This window comes from Pseudophryne corroboree, chromosome 5, assembly GCF_028390025.1.
Source record: "Pseudophryne corroboree isolate aPseCor3 chromosome 5, aPseCor3.hap2, whole genome shotgun sequence".
In the NCBI taxonomy this organism is placed as follows: Eukaryota; Metazoa; Chordata; class Amphibia; order Anura; family Myobatrachidae; genus Pseudophryne; species Pseudophryne corroboree.
This window is the reverse complement of record NC_086448.1, coordinates 770,345,984-770,370,107: the sequence shown is the minus strand read 5'-3', so window position 1 is coordinate 770,370,107 and position 24,124 is coordinate 770,345,984. Positions and strand designations below refer to the sequence as shown.

At 48.1% G+C, this 24,124-nt stretch overlaps 1 protein-coding gene across 1 annotated transcript; it reads left to right on the top strand.

Annotated features, from left to right (window-relative positions):
- The first annotated feature begins 1,499 nt into the window (after positions 1 to 1,499).
- Positions 1,500 to 2,949, top strand: LOC134929434 (kinesin-like protein KIF19). The gene has a single exon (XM_063925064.1). The coding sequence runs from the start codon at positions 1,578 to 1,580 to the stop codon at positions 2,835 to 2,837; it is 1,260 nt and encodes a 419-aa protein (XP_063781134.1). The 5' UTR covers positions 1,500 to 1,577; the 3' UTR covers positions 2,838 to 2,949.
- Positions 2,950 to 24,124: the final 21,175 nt, after the last annotated feature.

The following is a 24,124-nucleotide window of genomic DNA, read 5'->3' as shown; positions in this document are numbered from 1 at the left end:
GGTTTTACTGCACAATACACTGTTTATGGTTTAGATACAAAGGTTTAACATTGTGAGCGTCAGCGCCGCTGGTGATCTCCTCGTGGTCCCGAGCGTCCGCTACGCTATAGCGAATCATTACGTTAGTCAGCAGCCAATAGCGTGCCTGCCAGTGATCTCTTGGCCGTGAGCGAACGTGACGCTTGAGCGTCTCGACTACGGCTGAGCGATTGTTACGCAACGAGCGTACCCTTACGGTACTTCATACGTAAATAGCGTACAGTGTTCTTAGACCTCATAAAGGGTTTTATATACGATAAATATTCAGCTTTATCAGCGCTACTGAGCCGCCTGTTGCCGTATATGAGCCGCCTGTTGCCGTATAGGAGCCGACGCTGCCTCAGCTAATTCCTCCTGTGAGACCCACCCCCGCTGCAAAGGAGGAGGAGAGGGAGAGCCACTGAAGCCGCCTGCAGGCCCTGCTGACGTTTGTCCCGCCTCTGCTGATGACGCCTCTTAGACCCACCGCCGCATCAGCAATGGAGTAGGAGTGGGAGCGCCTGTAGAACAGTGTCTACGCCTGTCAGGTTGCCGGATCGCCCCCACAGGTGACAACACACACACACACTTACACACACACTCTCCACGCCTAATGTGACACACACACACACACACTCTCCACGTCTAATATGACACACACACACACTCCCCATGCTTAATGTGACACACACACACATAAACACACACACTCTCCCCGCCTAATGTGACATACAAACACACTCTCCCTGCCTAATGTGAAAAAGGGGGCTCTGTTGCTGTAATATATAACAAAGGGGGACTCTGCTGCCTAATGTGTAAAAAGGGGGGACTCTGCTGCCTTAATGTGTATAAGGGGGACTCTACGTGCCTAATGTGTAAAAGGGGACTCTACCTGCCGTACTGTGTAAAAGGGGGACTCTGCCTGCTGTAATGTGTAAAAGGGGACTCTACCTGCCGTACTGTGTAAAAGGGGGACTCTGCCTGCCGTAATGTGTAAAAGGGGACTCTGCCTAATGTGTAAAAGGGGACTCTGCCTGTCGTACTGTGTAAAAGGGAGCTATGTGGCCACACCCCTTCCAAATGAAGCCGCAGCTGTATATTTTTGGCGCACGCCTCCGGCGCGCATTGGCCCTGTTTTATATTTGGCGGGAGGGGGGGGGGCGCCGATCCTGTTTCTTGCACACAGCGCTAAAATGTCTAGTTACGGCGCTGGGTGGTGGTGTGTGTATGTATGTGTATATGTGGTGGTGGTGGTGTGTGTATGTATGTGTATATGTGGTGGTGGTGGTGTGTGTACTGTATATATGCTGTTTGAACAGTATGTGTGTAGTGCGTACTATGTGTGTGTATATGTGGTGGTGGTGGTGGTGGTGGTGGTGTGTGCCTATGTCATAGTGATGTCATAGTGCAGCTGCTTGTGATGACATAGTGATGTCATAATGCAGCTGATGGGTATAGAACAGGCAGCTGGCTGCTTCCTGGCTCATATCTGATATTGCTGGACTAGTGCCAACACACAGATAATTTTCTTACGCTTTTCTGATATTAGAATCGAGAAGATGAATACTGAACAGAAGAACGCTATAGACCATCAGGTGACTGTGGCTCTGCGCATCCGTCCATTTAATTTGATGGAGACTAAGAATCGAGCCCAGTGCATCACACACCAACTTGGTCCGCAGACGCTGCTACTGAAGGACCCTGGCGAGGATCCTTATGACGTACTGCGCTCGAGCAGGACAAGAGAAACAACATTCACCTTTAACCACGTGTTCGATCAGGCAGCTACTCAGGAAAATGTATATGATTCCACGATGAAGAACATAGTGGATGACATCCTAGCTGGGTACAATGCTGCCATATTCGCCTACGGCCCAACAGGCACAGGGAAGACCTATACTATGATGGGTAAGCCTCGCGAGCCCGGAATGATTTATCGCACCCTGAAGGACCTGTATAAAACGATTGAGGAGACCGGAAGGAGAGATCATTTCTCTTTATCATTGTCATATGCTGAGATCTACAATGAAACGATCCGGGACCTATTAAGACCTTCTTCTGGATCTTTGGCCCTCAGAGAAGATCCTTATGGTAACACCAAAATACTAGGGATTACTGCGTTCTCCCCTAGCACTCCTGAGGAGGCCATGAATCTGCTGAAGATGGGAAACAAAAGGCGCTCTGGACCAACAACAGCAGCTAATAAGACCTCATCACGCTCCCATGCCATATTACAAATCACTGTAAAACAAACAGGCAGTGATGGGGTTAGCACAGGCCGCCTGTACATGGTGGACCTGGCAGGATCAGAGCGAGCAAGCCAGACTACCAACAGTGGCAAGACCATGAAAGAAGGAGGTTACATCAACCGCTCCCTCCTCGCCCTCAGGAAGTGCATCATGGCACTGCGCGAGAAACCAGGCAGCCATATAAACTATCGGGACAGTAAACTGACCTGGCTGCTAAAGGGCGCACTGAGCGGGAAAAGCAGAATGGTCATGATTGAACACGTCAGCCCTGCAGATAGTGCCTTTGAAGAGTCACGCAGCACAATGACCTATGGGAGCAAGGCCAAATTCATCCAGACACGGGTGGAGAGAAACAATGTCCCCCATGGTACTGCTGAGAGGGGCAGGGAGGACAAAGTGCTGCAGAAAGACATGCAGTTTATTATGAGACGCACTATGGCACCGCTGATTAATTTGCCCCGCATGGTCCCTATGGCAAAGAATTTACAGTCTGCACATGAGATCAGTGCTACAGCTCGTGCCAGTGCAAATTCTTACACATTTCTAGAATTAGCACGTAGATGGCTGTAGAAACACCACTTGGGCCGGCAGAAACACCACTTGGGCCGGCAGAAACACCACTTGGGCCGGCCGGCAGGAACACCGTTGGTGGTAAAGGTGATTATAAAAAAAAAAATGAGAGCTGGGGATTAGGGCTACTGGCGACACCCCAAGAAAAAAAAACCGACACTGGGCAGCCACCTCATTGGTGTGTTGGAAGAGCTGCTAATTATTTGTAAAATATTGACAGTTCCATCTAACTCCTTGATACGTTAATAACTTTAACATTTAAACCTGGGCAATGTCGGGTACAGATGGAGCCGCGCTCATCTGAGGCGGCTCCATCACAGGCGCGCACTCCTGGCGTGACTGGGCGATACATCCGCCTGGTCACTCCTGGAGTGCACAGAGACGCTCCCATTGTGAGAGTCTCTGTCCGGGCGCGCGGACTAAGACGCTCTCCATTCAAGTGAACAGGGTGCGTCTCCGTCACGCGCGCACGGCCGGGTGGAGACGTTCTCAGCGATAGGCGCGCCCCTAGTTACAGACGGAACCACGACTAGCATGGCTCCATCTGTACTTCAGCTGCTTATATATAATTTGTGCTCTTCGTGGTTTCAGTTCATTATGTTTCACAATGACATTTCTCTAACGTCCTAGATGATGCTGGGGTCCTATTAGTACCATGGGGTATAGACGGATTCGCAAGAGCCTTCGGCACTTTAAGACTTTTCCACAGTGTGAACTGGCTCCTCCCTCTATACCCTTCCTCCAGACCTCAGTTTAGAAATTGTGCCCGGTGAGACTGGACGCATGATAGTGGAGCTCTACAGAGTTCTGCTGGAAAAGACTTTGTTAGGTTTTTTATTTTCAGGGAAGCTGCTGGCAACAGCTTCCCTGCTTCGTAGGCAAGGCCTGTGTAAGGTCTCTATGCACCCTAGGCAGAGCATCATCCTAGCGCTCCCTAACCTGCAAACCCCCCCTCCCCCCCCCCCCCACACACACACACACACAAACACACCTACCTATCAAGGGGAGATTCAGGTGGTCACTAGGTGGGCTGGGGTGAATTGCTTCTTATACTGTACATATACAGAGAAAAGGGGCAGCACTCAAGGACTTTTAAAGTGATAAAGTATATTGTAAACAAAGTCACAACATTTTGTGACTTTGTATACACTATACTGTACTTTTATAAATACACTGTTTAATACAGTGGTGTGCGGTGAGGTCAGTGGCTGGTGAGGCACTACAGCCATAATGTCTGCCGGATCCTGCCAATGACCCCTACCGCCGCCGAGCCGATGCCCGCTACTGCCTCTGAGCCGATGCCCGCTGCCACCGCCAGTGGCTTATAAACTCGCCCACCATCAACTGACCCAGCCCTCCGCCACTAATTTGCATCTTAGTCCGATGCCGCCAATGCCCGCTGCCTGCCTGCTCATCATACTTGTTGTATATTGTACATTTTTAGAGAAAAATAATAATATTTAGTGTTTGGGACTGGGAAGGGAGTGGGAAGAGGACATGAATGCAATTATGTTGTCCAGGGCTTCCATTAACTTAATGGAGAAGGGTCTGAATGGTTTAAAAAAAAATTTAAAAAATGTGTGAGGTCCCCCCTCCTAAGTATAACCAGCCTCGGGCTCTTTGAGCCGGTCCTGGTTGTTTAAATACTGGGATAAAACTTGGACAGGGGTTCCCCGTATTTAGACAACCGCCACTGGGCTATTAGTCCGGTCCTGGTTCCAAAAATATGGGGGACAAAAGATGTAGGGGTCCCCCCTATTTTTAAAACCAGCACCGGGCTCCACTAGCCAGGGACATGATGCCACAGCCGAGGGACACATTTATGTAGGTCCCTGTGGACGTGGCATTACCCCCCCCCCCCAACTAGTCACCCCTGGCCCGGGTTCCCTGGAGGAGTGGGGACCCCTTAAATCAAGGGGTCACCCCCCCCTCCAGGCCCCCAAGGGCCAGGGTGAAGCCCGAGGCTGTCCCCAGCACTCCGTGGGCGGTGGGTGCCAGGCTGATAGCCATATATGTAAAAAAAAAGAATACTGGGGGTCATTCTGAGTTGTTCGCTCGTTGACGATTTTTGCTATGCTGCGATTTGTTGCTAACTGCGCATGTGCATGGTACGCAGAGCTACAAAACTTAGTAGCTTTGCTGGTGTTCGTGCTGCGATTTTCAGTCGCACTGCTGATCGGTGAATGATTGACAGGAAAGGGGCGTTTCTGGGTGGTAACTGAGCGTTTTCCGAGAGTGTGCTAAAAAACACAGGTGTGTCAGGGAAAAACGCGGGAGTGTCTGGAGAAACGGGGGAGTGGCTGGCCGAACACAGGGCGTGTTTGTGACGCCAAACCAGGAACTAAACGGACTGAGGTGATCGCAACCTAGGAGTAGGTCTGGAGCTACTCAGAAACTGCAAGAAAATATTTAGTAGCAATTCTGCTAATCTTTCGTTTGCTATTCTGCAAAGCTAAGAAACACTCCCAGAGGGCGGCGGCCTAGCGTTTGCAATGCTGCTAAAAGCATTGATTTTTGTTGTGGAACTACAAGGCCCAGCAAGCCTCCCCCGCTTGCTGGTACTTGGAGAACCTCAAGTACCAGCATGCGGGGAAATAACGGGCCCACTGGTACCTGTAGTTCTACAACAACAAAAAATACCCAAATAAAACACAACACACACCGTGAAAGTAAAAATTTATTAAAAGTAAAGAGAGAGAGAGAGAGAGAGAGAGAGAGTGGGGGCGGGATGTACTAAGCAGTAATATAGCGGTAAAACCTGTTACCGGCCCGATGTCTTTTCCCCGTATGTTCTATTAATCCTCAGCCTACTGCGCTGTCAGTTGCTTCCGCATCTCCTGTTCCACGTGACTTCTTCGTCACGGTACCTGCTCTCATAGGTAGCCTATTGTTCCACCACGGGCACTGTATGTACGAACGTACAGGACCTGTCACCTCCAGGCATATGTGCCATTGTTTAATGATTGGAGGTGATGGGTCCCGTACGTTCATACATACGGTGCCCGCGGTGGATCAATAGGCTGCCTATGAGAGCAGGTATCATGCAGAAGAAGTCACGTGTAACAGGAGATGCGGAAGCAACTGACAGCGTGGCAGGCTGAGGGTTAATTGAACATACAGGGAAAAGATATTGAGCTGGTAACAGATTTTACCGTTATATTACTGCTTAGTACATCCCGCCCTCTCTCTCTCTCTCTCTCTCTCTCTCTCTCTCTCTCTCTCTCTAAGTTTGTAAGTATAATGTTCATTATACACACCGCCGCTCCGGTCAGTGAGAGGAGGGGGAGAGCCACACACCGCCGCTCGGGTCAGCGGGAGGACAGAGCCGGCGGAGGAGGTCGAGGGGAGAGCTGCACACACTGCAAGGCCACTGCTCCTCCCGTCTACCTCCAACGCCACTCACCGCCGGGCCCCGCTGCCTCCAGCGCTGTGTTTGGGTGATTGGACAGTGGATCCAGCACTGGATCCGCTGTCCAATCACAGGTGCCTCGCTGATGTCGGGGTGGTGTCCCTGTCAGCGAGGCACTTGTAGAAGTGCCGCTTTCCCCATCTGATTTGAATGGGCTTTTACAGCCCAGTGCTTGGCCCCGCCCCCCGCTCTGTCCCGTTTTCATTATGTTTGGGAGGCACTGTTATCGGTGCCTCCCAAACACATTTAAGCCAGGAAAATTATTAGAATTAAATAAAGAAGATTCTTATGACACAGAATATGTCATAAGTATCTTCTTTATATTATTTTAATAATTAATCACAGGGGAGGCCCTGCCTCCCCTGACTGCAAGTCCCTGTAGTGCTGGCAAGTATGGTAACACACAGCTAGGCTATAAGCACCAGAAATGTTTGTGAACACTTGTTTTGAATCATGACACTGACAAATGCATTCATTATGATGCCTTCTATAATACAACAGACATAATATTTTGCACAAGAAAATCATGCCATCTATACATGAACAATTAAGAAACACCTATCAGCTTTAGAGGTCAATTCACAGTCACCCAATCAGAAGCGGATAATTAGTTCTGGCGCTAGTCATCGTCATCAGGGTGTTATTGCACCAGCCCTAAGGTTCCCGGATAATTATGGCTACCAAGAGTCATATCTGCTTCTCTGCACAAGTCGGCAATTACGCGAACACGCCCTTACTGTAATCTGCCTATGTTATGCCTCACCTTCTCTCCCTGCCTCTCTCCCTCCATCCACTGCAAGTGTTGATTTGTTTAACATTTGTTGTCCTCCTGGTAAGAACAAAATCAAAGCGTTCTTCCATCCAACCCAGCTCCAGGTCCTGTGCTTAGACTTAGGTGTATGCTTCATAATATATGCCGCGGAAAGAAACAAAAATCCTCCAGCACTTAGGGGTACATTTACTAAGCAGTGATAAGAGTGGAGAAGTGAGCCAATGGAGAAGTGCCCATGGCAACCTATCAGCACTGAAGTAACATCTATAATTTGCATACTATAAAATGATACAGAGCTGCTGATTGGTTGATGAGGAAGTGTCTCCACTGGCTCACTTCTCCACTCTTATCACTGCTTAGTAAATGTACCCCTATATAAATATAAAACCATTTATTCATTATGTTGCACCAACTTTTAGCTAGCAAGTCCATGCCATCAGTATAAAAGTAGAGAGTTCCATTTATATTACATTATTTGCAGAGGTGCCGATTTATGTTCTTGCTGGTGGGCTCTCAGACCTGTTGAATGCCCCTCCCCCCATGATAAGCCTTCTGCAGTAGCTGAAGATAACCTGGGTTTACACAATAAAACAGACATGATGCCGCCATCCACATTTTATATCTAAAAGAGCTTATACTTAGCTCTTAAAACGGGATCAGTACTTAATCCCGCTGGACGGGATCCCGGCAGTCAAAATTCCGACGCCGGAATCCCGACCACACAATCCCGACAGGGGTGGCGAGCGGAATGCAGCCCCTTGCGGGCTCACTGCGCTTGCAGTGCTGCGGTCACGGTCATAGGCTTGCGCAGCCCATTTTATTAGGCGGTGCACTTTTGGAGGGGTGTGTCTAGCACAATATAAAATATCCACCCTTGTACCAATCCTAATAATGCAGATACATTGTCAGATGTTGTGGTGAGCATCAAAGAAACACCCCTGATGGCACTCACTGCAATTACACTAGAGATGAGCGCCTGAAATTTTTCGGGTTTTGTGTTTTGGTTTTGGGTTCGGTTCCGCGGCCGTGTTTTGGGTTCGAACGCGTTTTGGCAAAACCTCACCAAATTTTTTTTGTCGGATTCGGGTGTGTTTTGGATTCGGGTGTTTTTTTCAAAAAACACTAAAAAACAGCTTAAATCATAGAATTTGGGGGTCATTTTGATCCCAAAGTATTATTAACCTCAAAAACCATAATTTACACTCATTTTCAGTCTATTCTGAATACCTCACACCTCACAATATTATTTTTAGTCCTAAAATTTGCACCGAGGTCGCTGTGTGAGTAAGATAAGCGACCCTAGTGGCCGACACAAACACCGGGCCCATCTAGGAGTGGCACTGCAGTGTCACGCAGGATGTCCCTTCCAAAAAACCCTCCCCAAACAGCACATGATGCAAAGAAGAAAAAAAGAGGCGCAATGAGGTAGCTGTGTGAGTAAGATTAGCGACCCTAGTGGCCGACACAAACACCGGGCCCATCTAGGAGTGGCACTGCAGTGTCACGCAGGATGGCCCTTCCAAAAAACCCTCCCCAAACAGCACATGACGCAAAGAAAAAAAGAGGCGCAATGAGGTAGCTGTGTGAGTAAGATTAGCGACCCTAGTGGCCGACACAAACACCGGGCCCATCTAGGAGTGGCACTGCAGTGTCACGCAGGATGTCCCTTCCAAAAAACCCTCCCCAAACAGCACATGACGCAAAGAAAAAAAGAGGCGCAATGAGGTAGCTGTGTGAGTAAGATTAGCGACCCTAGTGGCCGACACAAACACCGGGCCCATCTAGGAGTGGCACTGCAGTGTCACGCAGGATGTCCCTTCCAAAAAACCCTCCCCAAACAGCACATGACGCAAAGAAAAAAAGAGGCGCAATGAGGTAGCTGACTGTGTGAGTAAGATTAGCGACCCTAGTGGCCGACACAAACACCGGGCCCATTTAGGAGTGGCACTGCAGTGTCACGCAGGATGTCCCTTCCAAAAAACCCTCCCCAAACAGCACATGACGCAAAGAAAAAAAGAGGCGCAATGAGGTAGCTGACTGTGTGAGTAAGATTAGCGACCCTAGTGGCCGACACAAACACCGGGCCCATTTAGGAGTGGCACTGCAGTGTCACGCAGGATGTCCCTTCCAAAAAACCCTCCCCAAACAGCACATGATGCAAAGAAAAAGAAAAGAAAAAAGATGTGCAAGATGGAATTGTCCTTGGGCCCTCCCACCCACTCTTATGTTGTATAAACAAAACAGGACATGCACACTTTAACCAACCCATCATTTCAGTGACAGGGTCTGCCACACGACTGTGACTGATATGACGGGTTGGTTTGGACCCCCCCCAAAAAAGAAGCAATTAATCTCTCCTTGCACAAACTGGCTCTACAGAGGCAAGATGTCCACCTCATCATCACCCTCCGATATATCACCGTGTACATCCCCCTCCTCACAGATTATCAATTCGTCCCCACTGGAATCCACCATCTCAGCTCCCTGTGTACTTTGTGGAGGCAATTGCTGCTGGTCAATGTCTCCGCGGAGGAATTGATTATAATTCATTTTAATGAACATCATCTTCTCCACATTTTCTGGATGTAACCTCGTACGCCGATTGCTGACAAGGTGAGCGGCGGCACTAAACACTCTTTCGGAGTACACACTTGTGGGAGGGCAACTTAGGTAGAATAAAGCCAGTTTGTGCAAGGGCCTCCAAATTGCCTCTTTTTCCTGCCAGTATAAGTACGGACTGTGTGACGTGCCTACTTGGATGCGGTCACTCATATAATCCTCCACCATTCTATCAATGTTGAGAGAATCATATGCAGTGACAGTAGACGACATGTCCGTAATCGTTGTCAGGTCCTTCAGTCCGGACCAGATGTCAGCATCAGCAGTCGCTCCAGACTGCCCTGCATCACCGCCAGCGGGTGGGCTCGGAATTCTGAGCCTTTTCCTCGCACCCCCAGTTGCGGGAGAATGTGAAGGAGGAGATGTTGACAGGTCGCGTTCCGCTTGACTTGACAATTTTGTCACCAGCAGGTCTTTCAACCCCAGCAGACTTGTGTCTGCCGGAAAGAGAGATCCAAGGTAGGCTTTAAATCTAGGATCGAGCACGGTGGCCAAAATGTAGTGCTCTGATTTCAACAGATTGACCCCCCGTGAATCCTTGTTAAGCGAATTTAGGGCTCCATCCACAAGTCCCACATGCCTAGCGGAATCGCTCCGTGTTAGCTCCTCCTTCAATGTCTCCAGCTTCTTCTGCAAAAGCCTGATGAGGGGAATGACCTGACTCAGGCTGGCAGTGTCTGAACTGACTTCACGTGTAGCAAGTTCAAAGGGCATCAGAACCTTGCACAACGTTGAAATCATTCTCCACTGCGCCTGAGACAGGTGCATTCCACCTACTATATCGTGCTCAATTGTATAGGCTTGAATGGCCTTTTGCTGCTCCTCCAACCTCTGAAGCATATAGAGGGTTGAATTCCACCTCGTTACCACTTCTTGCTTCAGATGATGGCAGGGCAGGTTCAGTAGTTTTTGGTGGTGCTCCAGTCTTCTGTATGTGGTGCCTGTACGCCGAAAGTGTCCCGCAATTCTTCTGGCCACCGACAGCATCTCTTGCACGCCCCTGTCGTTTTTTAAATAATTCTGCACCACCAAATTCAAGGTATGTGCAAAACATGGGACGTGCTGGAATTTGCCCATATTTAATGCACACACAATATTGCTGGCGTTGTCCGATGCCACAAATCCACAGGAGAGTCCAATTGGGGTAAGCCATTCCGCGATGATCTTCCTCAGTTGCCGTAAGAGGTTTTCAGCTGTGTGCGTATTCTGGAAACCGGTGATACAAAGCGTAGCCTGCCTAGGAAAGAGTTGGCGTTTGCGAGATGCTGCTACTGGTGCCGCCGCTGCTGTTCTTGCGGCGGGAGTCCATACATCTACCCAGTGGGCTGTCACAGTCATATAGTCCTGACCCTGCCCTGCTCCACTTGTCCACATGTCCGTGGTTAAGTGGACATTGGGTACAGCTGCATTTTTTAGGACACTGGTGACTCTTTTTCTGAGGTCTGTGTACATTTTCGGTATCGCCTGCCTAGAGAAATGGAACCTAGATGGTATTTGGTACCGGGGACACAGTACCTCCAACAAGTCTCTAGTTGGCTCTGCAGTAATGATGGATACCGGAACCACGTTTCTCACCACCCAGGATGTCAAGGCCTCAGTTATCCGCTTTGCAGTAGGATGACTGCTGTGATATTTCATCTTCCTCGCAAAGGACTGTTGGACAGTCAATTGCTTGGTGGAAGTAGTAAAAGTGGTCTTACGACTTCCCCTCTGGGATGACCATCGACTCCCAGCAGCAACAACAGCAGCGCCAGCAGCAGTAGGCGTTACACGCAAGGATGCATCGGAGGAATCCCAGGCAGGAGAGGACTCGTCAGAATTGCCAGTGACATGGCCTGCAGGACTATTGGCATTCCTGGGGAAGGAGGAAATTGACACTGAGGGAGTTGGTGGGGTGGTTTGCGTGAGCTTGGTTACAAGAGGAAGGGATTTACTGGTCAGTGGACTGCTTCCGCTGTCGGCCCAAGTTTTTGAACTTGTCACTGACTTATTATGAATGCGCTGCAGGTGACGTATAAGGGAGGATGTTCCGAGGTGGTTAACGTCCTTACCCCTACTTATTACAGCTTGACAAAGGGAACACACGGCTTGACACCTGTTGTCCGCATTTCTGGTGAAATACTTCCACACCGAAGAGCTGATTTTTTTGGTATTTTCACCAGGCATGTCAACGGCCATATTCCTACCACGGACAACAGGTGTCTCCCCGGGTGCCTGACTTAAACAAACCACCTCACCATCAGAATCCTCCTGGTCAATTTCCTCCCCAGCGCCAGCAACACCCATATCCTCCTCATCCTGGTGTACTTCAACACTGACATCTTCAATCTGACTATCAGGAACTGGACTGCGGGTGCTCCTTCCATCACTTGCAGGGGGCGTGCAAATGGTGGAAGGCGCATGCTCTTCACGTCCAGTGTTGGGAAGGTCAGGCATCGCAACCGACACAATTGGAGTCGGACTCTCCTTGTGGATTTGGGATTTCGAAGAACGCACAGTTCTTTGCGGTGCTACTGCTTTTGCCAGCTTTAGTCTTTTCATTTTTCTAGCGAGAGGCTGAGTGCTTCCATCCTCATGTGAAGCTGAACCACTAGCCATGAACATAGGCCAGGGCCTCAGCCGTTCCTTGCCACTCCGTGTGGTAAATGGCATATTGGCAAGTTTACGCTTCTCCTCCGACAATTTTATTTTAGGTTTTGGAGTCCTTTTTTTACTGATATTTGGTGTTTTGGATTTGACATGCTCTGTACTATGACATTGGGCATCGGCCTTGGCAGACGACGTTGCTGGCATTTCATCGTCTCGGCCATGACTAGTGGCAGCAGCTTCAGCACGAGGTGGAAGTGGATCTTGATCTTTCCCTAATTTTGGAACCTCAACATTTTTGTTCTCCATATTTTAATAGGCACAACTAAAAGGCACCTCAGGTAAACAATGGAGATGGATGGATTGGATACTAGTATACAATTATGGACGGGCTGCCGAGTGCCGACACAGAGGTAGCCACAGCCGTGAACTACCGCACTGTACTGTGTCTGCTGCTAATATATAGACTGGTTGATAAAGAGATAGTATACTCGTAACTAGTATGTATGTATAAAGAAAGAAAAAAAAACCACGGTTAGGTGGTATATACAATTATGGACGGGCTGCCGAGTGCCGACACAGAGGTAGCCACAGCCGTGAACTACCGCACTGTACTGTGTCTGCTGCTAATATAGACTGGTTGATAAAGAGATAGTATACTCGTAACTAGTATGTATGTATAAAGAAAGAAAAAAAAACCACGGTTAGGTGGTATATACAATTATGGACGGGCTGCCGAGTGCCGACACAGAGGTAGCCACAGCCGTGAACTACCGCACTGTACTGTGTCTGCTGCTAATATAGACTGGTTGATAAAGAGATAGTATACTCGTAACTAGTATGTATGTATAAAGAAAGAAAAAAAAACCACGGTTAGGTGGTATATACAATTATGGACGGGCTGCCGAGTGCCGACACAGAGGTAGCCACAGCCGTGAACTACCGCACTGTACTGTGTCTGCTGCTAATATAGACTGGTTGATAAAGAGATAGTATACTCGTAACTAGTATGACTATAAAGAAAGAAAAAAAAACCACGGTTAGGTGGTATATACAATTATGGACGGGCTGCCGAGTGCCGACACAGAGGTAGCCACAGCCGTGAACTACCGCACTGTACTGTGTCTGCTGCTAATATATAGACTGGTTGATAAAGAGATAGTATACTCGTAACTAGTATGTATGTATAAAGAAAGAAAAAAAAACCACGGTTAGGTGGTATATACAATTATGGACGGGCTGCCGAGTGCCGACACAGAGGTAGCCACAGCCGTGAACTACCGCACTGTACTGTGTCTGCTGCTAATATAGACTGGTTGATAAAGAGATAGTATACTCGTAACTAGTATGTATGTATAAAGAAAGAAAAAAAAACCACGGTTAGGTGGTATATACAATTATGGACGGGCTGCCGAGTGCCGACACAGAGGTAGCCACAGCCGTGAACTACCGCACTGTACTGTGTCTGCTGCTAATATATAGACTGGTTGATAAAGAGATAGTATACTCGTAACTAGTATGTATGTATAAAGAAAGAAAAAAAAACCACGGTTAGGTGGTATATACAATTATGGACGGGCTGCCGAGTGCCGACACAGAGGTAGCCACAGCCGTGAACTACCGCACTGTACTGTGTCTGCTGCTAATATATAGACTGGTTGATAAAGAGATAGTATACTCGTAACTAGTATGTATGTATAAAGAAAGAAAAAAAAACCACGGTTAGGTGGTATATACAATTATGGACGGGCTGCCGAGTGCCGACACAGAGGTAGCCACAGCCGTGAACTACCGCACTGTACTGTGTCTGCTGCTAATATAGACTGGTTGATAAAGAGATAGTATACTCGTAACTAGTATGTATGTATAAAGAAAGAAAAAAAAAACACGGTTAGGTGGTATATACAATTATGGACGGGCTGCCGAGTGCCGACACAGAGGTAGCCACAGCCGTGAACTACCGCACTGTACTGTGTCTGCTGCTAATATATAGACTGGTTGATAAAGAGATAGTATACTCGTAACTAGTATGTATGTATAAAGAAAGAAAAAAAAACCACGGTTAGGTGGTATATACAATTATGGACGGGCTGCCGAGTGCCGACACAGAGGTAGCCACAGCCGTGAACTACCGCACTGTACTGTGTCTGCTGCTAATATAGACTGGTTGATAAAGAGATAGTATACTCGTAACTAGTATGTATGTATAAAGAAAGAAAAAAAAACCACGGTTAGGTGGTATATACAATTATGGACGGGCTGCCGAGTGCCGACACAGAGGTAGCCACAGCCGTGAACTACCGCACTGTACTGTGTCTGCTGCTAATATAGACTGGTTGATAAAGAGATAGTATACTCGTAACTAGTATGACTATAAAGAAAGAAAAAAAAACCACGGTTAGGTGGTATATACAATTATGGACGGGCTGCCGAGTGCCGACACAGAGGTAGCCACAGCCGTGAACTACCGCACTGTACTGTGTCTGCTGCTAATATAGACTGGTTGATAAAGAGATAGTATACTCGTAACTAGTATGACTATAAAGAAAGAAAAAGAAACCACGGTTAGGTGGTATATACAATTATGGACGGGCTGCCGAGTGCCGACACAGAGGTAGCCACAGCCGTGAACTACCGCACTGTACTGTGTCTGCTGCTAATATAGACTGGTTGATAAAGAGATAGTATACTACTAATATTATATATACTGGTGGTCAGGTCACTGGTCACTAGTCACACTGGCAGTGGCACTCCTGCAGCAAAAGTGTGCACTGTTTAATTTTAATATAATATTATGTACTCCTGGCTCCTGCTATAACCTATAACTGGCACTGCAGTGCTCCCCAGTCTGCCCCACAATTATAAGCTGTGTGAGCTGAGCACAGTCAGATATATATATACATTGATGCAGCACACTGGGCTGAGCAGTGCACACAGATATGGTATGTGACTGAGTCACTGTGTGTATCGTTTTTTTCAGGCAGAGAACGGATATATTAAATAAAACAAACAACTGCACTGTCTGGTGGTCACTGTGGTCGTCATTCACTAAACTCTGCACTCTCTTCTACAGTATCACAGCCTCAGGTCAATCTCTCTCTCTCTCTCTCAACCCTAATCTAAATGGAGAGGACGCCAGCCACGTCCTCTCCCTATCAATCTCAATGCACGTGTGAAAATGGCGGCGACGCGCGGCTCCTTATATAGAATCCGAGTCTCGCGATAGAATCCGAGCCTCGCGAGAATCCGACAGCGTCATGATGACGTTCGGGCGCGCTCGGGTTAACCGAGCAAGGCGGGAAGATCCGAGTCGCTCGGACCCGTGAAAAAAAACATGAAGTTCGGGCGGGTTCGGATTCAGAGAAACCGAACCCGCTCATCTCTAAATTACACTGCTCCTCCTCAACCTGGTCTGGCTCCCCCTCTCTTTCCCCTGCAAGCTGCAGTCACTCACTGACACTGACAGTCGCAGACTAGTACTGCTGCTGCTGTTGCTGGAAAAACGCGTTATGTGTCAATGCTGCTGCCGACCGCCTGCCAGTATTGAATTTGTCTTCCTAAAAGGAACGCTGGCTGTATGCTGCTCTTCATCAGTGGCTGGCATTGGCATAGAATAGGAGAGAGGTGGGCGTGTGACGGGTGTGACCGGTGGGCGTGCGAGCAGCATGATGTCATTGAGGTGGAGCCGGGAGTTTGAAATTTGATTAACCCAGGCGTCCAGTCAGTAATACAGTCCTGACAGGGTGCAACGCAGAGGGGACAGTAATCAGCCTGCTCGGCAATCGCTGCATCAGGCATGTGAGATCGGGTTGCTGGACATTAGGGGGTGCCTGTGCACACCAGGCACCCCCCCTGCGCACGCCTATGGTCACGGTGCCTCGCTATGCTGGGCACACTAATTTATTCTCCCTCTATGGGTGTTGTGGACACCCACGGAGGAAGAATATGTCGGGATTGTGGCGGTCAGGATTCCAGCGTCGGTATTTCGACCGCCGGGATCCCGTCCAGCGGGATCTTGACCGCATCCCCTTAATACTAATACTAACTTTACTTTATACTTTTTAAATAGATATATTAAATTTACCTCCTTATTATTGTTTATTATATTTGGCAGCGGCTGGCATTGGACAAGCCGCCAGCTCCTTCACATCCCCCAGCGGGTCCTCACAATACAGGGGCGGGTGGGCAGCCGGGCGTGTACATGGCTGCCAAATCACATAATTGCATCACGCCGCGGACTCACAATTAAGAGACCAGGAGACAAGTGTGTAACTGTGAGGTGGGGGTGTAGCCGCGGGCCGAGATAACACTGGCGGCAGGAGGCGGCAGCGGTAATGAATGTGTGGCCGCAGCAGTCACTATACACCGGGCAGATGGCTGCATTAGGGTGTGCCTGTGCACACCAGGCACACCCTGTGCTACACGCCTATGGTCCCAGGCCGTGGGTGCTCATCATTTTCCGTGGGTGCACCTATGATTATTTGTATACAAGTGTGCTCATATGGAAACAGTCTCCAGCATGAATAGATATAGGTACCATACGTATTTATTTGTTAATAGTATTAACATTGACTTCTTTAGCGCCAGCACTGTAACAGAGCAGTAATAAAGATTGTAAGCCTGCGAGCAGGGCCTTCCTACCTCTATAACTGTCTGTTATTACCCAGTTTTGTTTTATCATTGTTTCCAATTGTAACGCTCAATGGAATTTGCTGCGCTATATAAGAAACTGTTACTAAATAGATAAATAACACTCGGGAGCTGTAAGTGAAATGAATCGACACGCACACTAAAACTTGAATTCAATATGTCTGTTTATTGATGGCAATTGTTACTGTTACTGTTATTGTTTTTGTTTGTTTTTTGTAATGTTTACTCATGCAAAACTCAATAAAAATTACTTGATTTAAAAAAAAGAAATATATAAATAACATCCCTTTCACATCTCCAATGCTGGATCCCACCCGGGAATTGGAAACTGGTCCTTCTTGCATGGAATCCGGCATGCAGGCTTCCCGACACGGCAATTTGCTGGGTCGGTTGCCATAGCGCGTTCGGCAGAGCCAGCAGTGGGGGCGGGGGCAGAGGTGGCGCTGGGAGATTAGCTTCTCCCTATGTAGTGAACATGTCTGGGGTTGATGCCCGTTCACACTTCCACTGACCCGCTATTCAACCCGGGAATAAGACTTCTTATAAGCCGGGTCGAATTACCGGGTCGGGCGACCCAGTAATTCTCCATGGCCCCTTATATCAATATATCGGGTCGATACCGCGTTATTTGTGCAATGTGAAAGGGGTATTAATAACTGGGTAATAACAGACAGACAGAGAGGTAAGAGGGCCCAGCAGGCATAAGTGTTTGTCTCCCTGCTATTTTTCCAGGGTGTTGTGTGAGTATGCCAGTTCTGATGTGATTTTTGCACATTATACTGTATCTTTGCCATTTTAATGTGTATTCACAAAGAAAACCTTGGCCAAAGCCTTAAAAAATGATACAGTGGAGACTGATAGAGAGAGCTAAAGTACCAGCCAGTCAGCTCCCAACTGTCATTTTTCAAACCCAGCCTGTGACATGCAGCTAGGAAGCTGATTGGCTGTTACTCCGTCTCTGCAGTAACCATTTCATAGCTAATTAGCGAGACAGTTGCAGTTGAGACAGTGCATACGTTTTGATTTCTTTGGATATTTCCTAAAAAGGAAACAGAAGATTCAGTATGGATGAGGATGACGAAGCCGAGCAGCCTCTGCCGATCCCTGGAATGGTAGAAACACCTGAGTTCCCAGTACGTCCGGCAGAGAGACTTGTCGTGAGTTTTCATGAAGAATTCTACGACCTCGGTGTCCATTTAATGGCATGTAGCGGTGATACACTGGAGATGTACCTGGAAAACATACTAAGTGATCTTCTTCCCGCTACAGTGAACATGAGGGGATATGACATGGCAGCCTCTTCATGGAGACATTTAGTCTCAAGATGTGAAACCAGAATAACAGCTGGCAAGATTATCAGAGCAGTGGTGGCAAAATGGGAGGAACTTGCAGCACAGAGGTTTCACCAGATGGGCCATGACTTCATGGATGAAAGTTCCTTAGTTGGTATCTCATCCACATTCTGTATTTCTACAGCCAACGAGGATCCGTTATTTCATGTAAAACTGCCCATTGCCATAGAAACTGTGATGGACAGTTCGGAGGAAGTAAGAGATGTTGTGATTTCCAAATTGCAAGATTTTGTCAGCGCAAAGCAGGAGATCATTGCTAATGCGAAGAGACCCACTTCTCCCCGTAAGCTATTTGATGCAGTGACATGGCTGCAGAAAAAAGCCATTCCATCCATAACGTCTTCCATGGAATATGTCTTTTTTTCTGTGAAAGCTTCACTAAAAAGGACCTTTACGGCAGGAAAATTATTCTTCAAAAAGGTTTGGTGCAAAGCCAGTCCATTTTCCAGACTTCAGCAACAAAGGTCATCTATCATTGCTGAACGCATCGAGAGTGTCCTTATGAGAGAAATTCCGAAAATGGTGTTCAACGTGTACAGACCTGAGTTGAAAGTACACGCCAGCATTCGTCAGTGTGTAATAGACCTTCTGGAGATTGCCAACAGGGACTTGGAGCAAAAGATGAGAAAGGAAATGGAAGGCAAAGTAGGAATGTCATCTAAAAAGTTCCTTCTACAGAAATTTGTGGAGACCCTCTACAGAAAATGTCATCCTTTCCAGAGCACATTGACACCATGTGTTACTGACCTAGGGTCCTACAGGCCACTGGCAGTACATTTCACAGAGGAACTTGAGTTGCTCCCAGAACTAATAGAAAGCCTTAGCAGCTTTGGGCCTGACTGTTTGCTTATAAATACATTACAAGGTGACCACTTACTATGGCATCAACGGGAGTTTGTTCAGCTGCTTAAAAACACCAACCTCATCGTTGCTGAAACAATGGGTCATATTATTCTGGAGACAAGATTCCCTGTCCAGGACCAGCGGCGAGTCAGGAAAACTGATGTGGTCATCTCTCCAGAAGACTTCAGCTCATTCTCCCACCATCTCAACGAGTACATTCTCAAGTTCCTGTCTGTGGCTCCGTCCTACAGAAAGATACAACAGTCACTTGTACACCTTATGTACGGCAGTGAGGGAGAATCTATGCAGCCTACGTTACAGACTGTCACTTTTGACGAAATGACATGCACAGTCTCAGCCAAAATAGAAGGATTCATGCTTATAAAGTCAAAGGCTTACCTCAATGTCAGAGAAGAGGACACCACGCAGCTAATAACATCCTGTCCAGGTATTCACTCTGATATATGGCTGCAGGCCAAGGCCATTGTAATGTTACTTCTAAAGGCAGTTGAGAGCTCTATTACACGCATCCAGCACCGTTATAGTAACGGCATCATCTCTTCTGATCCACTCCTGCATGAAGATAGCGGGATAACAAAGACTCTTGTCCAATCTCTTCTCCATAATATACACAGTGACCAATGGGAAGTAACTGATGCCAGCTGGGAACAGTGTGAGCTGAAATCCACTCCTGAGTGTAATTGCTTATACCCACAATGCTCATTGCATAATCCATTTGACAGCAATATCCAGGATTATCTGCCAGCATTAAACTCTCTACTACACAGAGTATTTCCAGAGATACTGAAGTCAATAGAGCGAGGTTCTCCTGACCACACCTGCAAAGAACCAAAACCAAATAATACGGCCATACATTGCCCAGAGACTGTGAGATTCATCCTATCAGAAATCCCGGTCATTTCCGCATGGATTATAGAAGATTTTCTGAAACTTCTGTGTGCTGCGAAGCAGAAAGTTCCTACATCTAAGGGCACACCAGCCGCCTCCTGTACTGCAGTAAGCCGGTCTATCATCGGAGACGTGCGTGGAAAAATGATGAGATTTCTCAGCCTGGCACAAAAAGTTTTACATCATGCACCACAAGGAACAGACAGAAGGCTCCAGAGTGCTCAGCAGCAGGCTACGTTATTGGCCCATTCGGAGAGCCTCTGCTGTACCATCTTAGCAGCCATTCAGCATCAGCTGGACAAATCTTCAGGGTCTGTAACAGCAGCTGTAGGTGAGCATTATGACGGGGCAGATACATCCAACCATGCATGCCAGGAGGCAATGGAAGCAGAGACAGAAAATAAGATTTTAGAAGATCTCTTTGTAAATCTCAGCAGCAAACCCGGAGTGAAACGCGCAGTGAATGACCTAATGCTTCAGTTCTTCAGGCAGATACTAGTTGACTTGAGCTTTCCTCTCCGAGTCACTTGCCCTGGTCAGATGAGCAAATGTCACCAGCAGCTACTGTGCGATTTCTTTCTGAGGCACAGTGAGAAAACAGACAGCTCTTTCCTCTCTGACCGGGAGATACATCTTGTGTGTGAGAGTGTTATCCGCATTCTGTCTGGCAATCTACAAAGACACCCAGCCACCGAGGATGACAGCTCAGATGTAATGGCACAAATCTGCACCGTATTAGAACACTTTGCCACAAGTAAAATCCAGGATCTTTTGCTCCAAGCCACCCTGAAAACCCCTATGGGACCTGCAGGCAGGAAACCACCAATGCCTGCGGTGACCCCCATAGAGTGTTACAGTAAAGAGGCAGCGAGTATCCTAATTGCAGCAGCTGAGGACAGACTGTACAAGGAGGCTGAGAACAGGTTTCCTGTACCACCCTTCCTGCACTGCATCTCAGCCATGATGACATTGCCGGCCATATTATAGGTGTGGTTAATAAGTCCATGCAAGCCACATACCTATATGAGGGTGACTCTGATGTGACATCCAGCAGCAAACCACCATGCCGAGAACTTTCCATCTATATACAGAGACACTCTCAGGAAGTGGCAATGAAGGCAGTCGCTATCATCAGGAACAATATAGACACGTTGTCCACCATCAATCTGTCATCCTCAACATTACACACCTGCTCGGATATCTTAGCTTCCACTGTGCTGCAGCTCATTAGGGATGAGGTAGACAAAGAGCATGGCTGTGCAGGTGGCTTTATTGTTCCTTCAGGCCAAACGATCTCCTTGGCCCAAACTATCATGGCAAAAAAGACTGTGCTGAAGATTATTGACATGATTCACGGAGCAAAGTACAACAGCAGACAGGTTATTTAAGAGACACCTGAGATAACACCTTACTCCAACCTTGCTCCAACGGCCTGAGCTCCTGTCGGCCGCAGCTACTCCATGATCTTAAGCCTGTAACCCCGACCTTGGCCAGTTATACGATTTGAACCTGAGCCTGTAACCCCGGCCTCGGCCTGTTATCCGATTTGAACCTGAGCCTGTGACCCCAACCTCGGCCTGTTATCCGATTTGAACCTGAGCCTGTGACCCCGACCTCGGCCTGTTATCCGATTTGAACCTGAGCCTGTGACCCCAACCTCGGCCTGTTATCCTATTTGAACCTGAGCCTGTGACCCTGACCTCGGCCTGTTATCCGATTTGAACCCGAGCCTGTGACCCCGACCTCGGCCTGTTATCCGATTTGACCTGAGCCTGTGACCCTGACCTCAGCCTGTTACCCGTTTTGAACCCGAGCCTGTGACCCCTACCTCGGCTTGTTACCCGAGCCTGGGCTTCTCCTGGAGAGGAAACTATAAATGAAGACAAGTATACTTCTTCCCTCAAGGCAGGCTTTAAAAGTAAGTGTTTATATGTATGTGTCCTCATCGTGTTTGTCTGTATATGCATGTGTTCTATGTGTGAGTGTGTATATGTATGTGTATGTTGTTTATGTGTTGTGTGTGTGTGTGTGTGTGTGTGTGTGTGTGTGTGTGTGTGTGTCTGTGTGTCTGTGTGTGTGTACTGGGTGTAAAATGTGGGTGGTGGAGTTGTATATAATACAATATAATAAGGTGCTGTGTATACTGGGTGTAATATGGGGGAGTGGGGGCTGTATATCTATAATGTAATATGGTACTGGCTGTAATATGGGGAGGGGGGCTGTGTATAATGTAATGTATTATGGTGCTGTGTGTATTAGGTGTAATATGTTTATGTGTATACAGGGGCGTCAGAACGCTTTTAGGTGAGGGGGGGCATAATTTCAATTTGGCGCACCTAGCTCCCCAGCACACTGCGACAGTGTGTGACATGTTAATCACATGTGTGTGTGCATTATTACTGTATTATTAGCATTACCTGCAGCATGGTGACCACATGACAGGGGTTTAGCAGGTATAGGATAGTTTTGGTGGTAAATTTAAAGCCGACCTCCACTCCACACACCAGGCAGAGCACCGCCAGCAGCAGGTTCTTGCCCAGGCTATCCAAGCAGGCAGCATCTGCCGGCAGGTCCCTGTCCCCCGGTGATCCTCAGCAGTGAAACCAGCAGCAGGACCAGGCTCTCACTGAGCTTCAGCTCAGCGAGGAAGGAAGTGAACTCTGGGCCCCCATTGCCTGCCAGGCTGGGGTCCACCCCTCCATACAGCCAGTCTGAGTACCAGGACATACTTCCCTCAGTCAGCAGCACACCTGCGGAGCTCAAATGAGCGGCCCGGTGTCTCAGTCAGTCAAGGTAGGAGCATCCTGGGTGGGGGGTGCTGGAAAAGATGGCGGAAGGAGGAGGATACGTGATGTCTTCACTCCTCACATGCGGCAGCGGTAAGTGTCCATCGCTCCCAGTGCCGGTATGAATGAGGGCAGAGGCTAGCATGCATGGTTACTTCCACAGTACAGCTGGGGGGGGGGGGGAGGGGGGGAGCTGTGTGTGCATGTTATGGTCGGGCAGGCACTGAGTGCAGCAGTGGTACTTAACCTAGCCGCTCCTCTGCCCCAGTATGGCCGCCTCTCTCATCAGAGCCGGCCTTAGCTATAGGCAGGCTAGGCATTTGCCTAGGGCATCCAAGCATGTCCCTGCAGTATCTCATGATGGGAGGGACAGTCTGCAAACTAATTGTTACTTTCCAAATGTGTTCAATCAGTACTTGTATACACTGCTGTTTACATTTGTCAAATAAAATGCACACTGTGCCTTAAAGTTCTTTAAACTCCATCTGACATGCTTGAATGCCCCTGACTTGTGTGACCTCAGACAGACAGCAGAAGCCCAGTAACTGCAATTCCTGGACCTGTGACATTTTCACTGACTATGTAAGATTATTACATGATGGCTCCTTATGATACCACATGTGTATTTGGAAGACTGCTTCACATAAATCTGACATCACCTATACTGCTTGTACACATGGGGGAGGGGGGACCCTGCCATCCTGTGTGTGTCCCTCATCCCTATGCAAACCCCAGGTGTCTGCAGGGACATAACATTGGCAGTGTTCTCCGAACACTTTATTTCCTTGTCAGTCCATGCCGCAAAATTCCCCTGCCAGGATGGCATACCCTTTGAGGTCATATCCCTTGTACGGGTGCCCCTTTAATGGGTGCAAGCGCAAGCACGCACCCACCCATCCTGCCACCCCCATCTCACAAAACGCAGTCACGAATCCATGGAGCTGCATGGGCGCACACACTGACTGCAAGCACGCCAGCAAGCAAAAGTAAGTTATATAAAAAAAATCTACTAGCATTACTAATGTGGGGCATATGTGTCAGGTGCAGTACTGTGTGCAATTATGTGTATTATGGGCATTACTAATGTGGGGCATATGTGTAAGGTGCAGTACTGTGTGCAATTATGTGTATTATGGGCATTACTGTGTGCCATTATGCAGGGTTGAACTGGCCCACAGGGTAACCTCCCAGTGGGCCCCACTGCCTAAGTGTTGCTGGGTCAGATGCAGAACTAGCGGCGGTGCTAGGGGGCACCAGACAAAATTGTGCCTAGGGCATCAAATTGGCTAGGGCCAGCTCTGTCTCTCATGTTTGGGGGAGTGAGCTGCCCCCCCATTCTAACGTGTGTGTGTGTGTGTGTG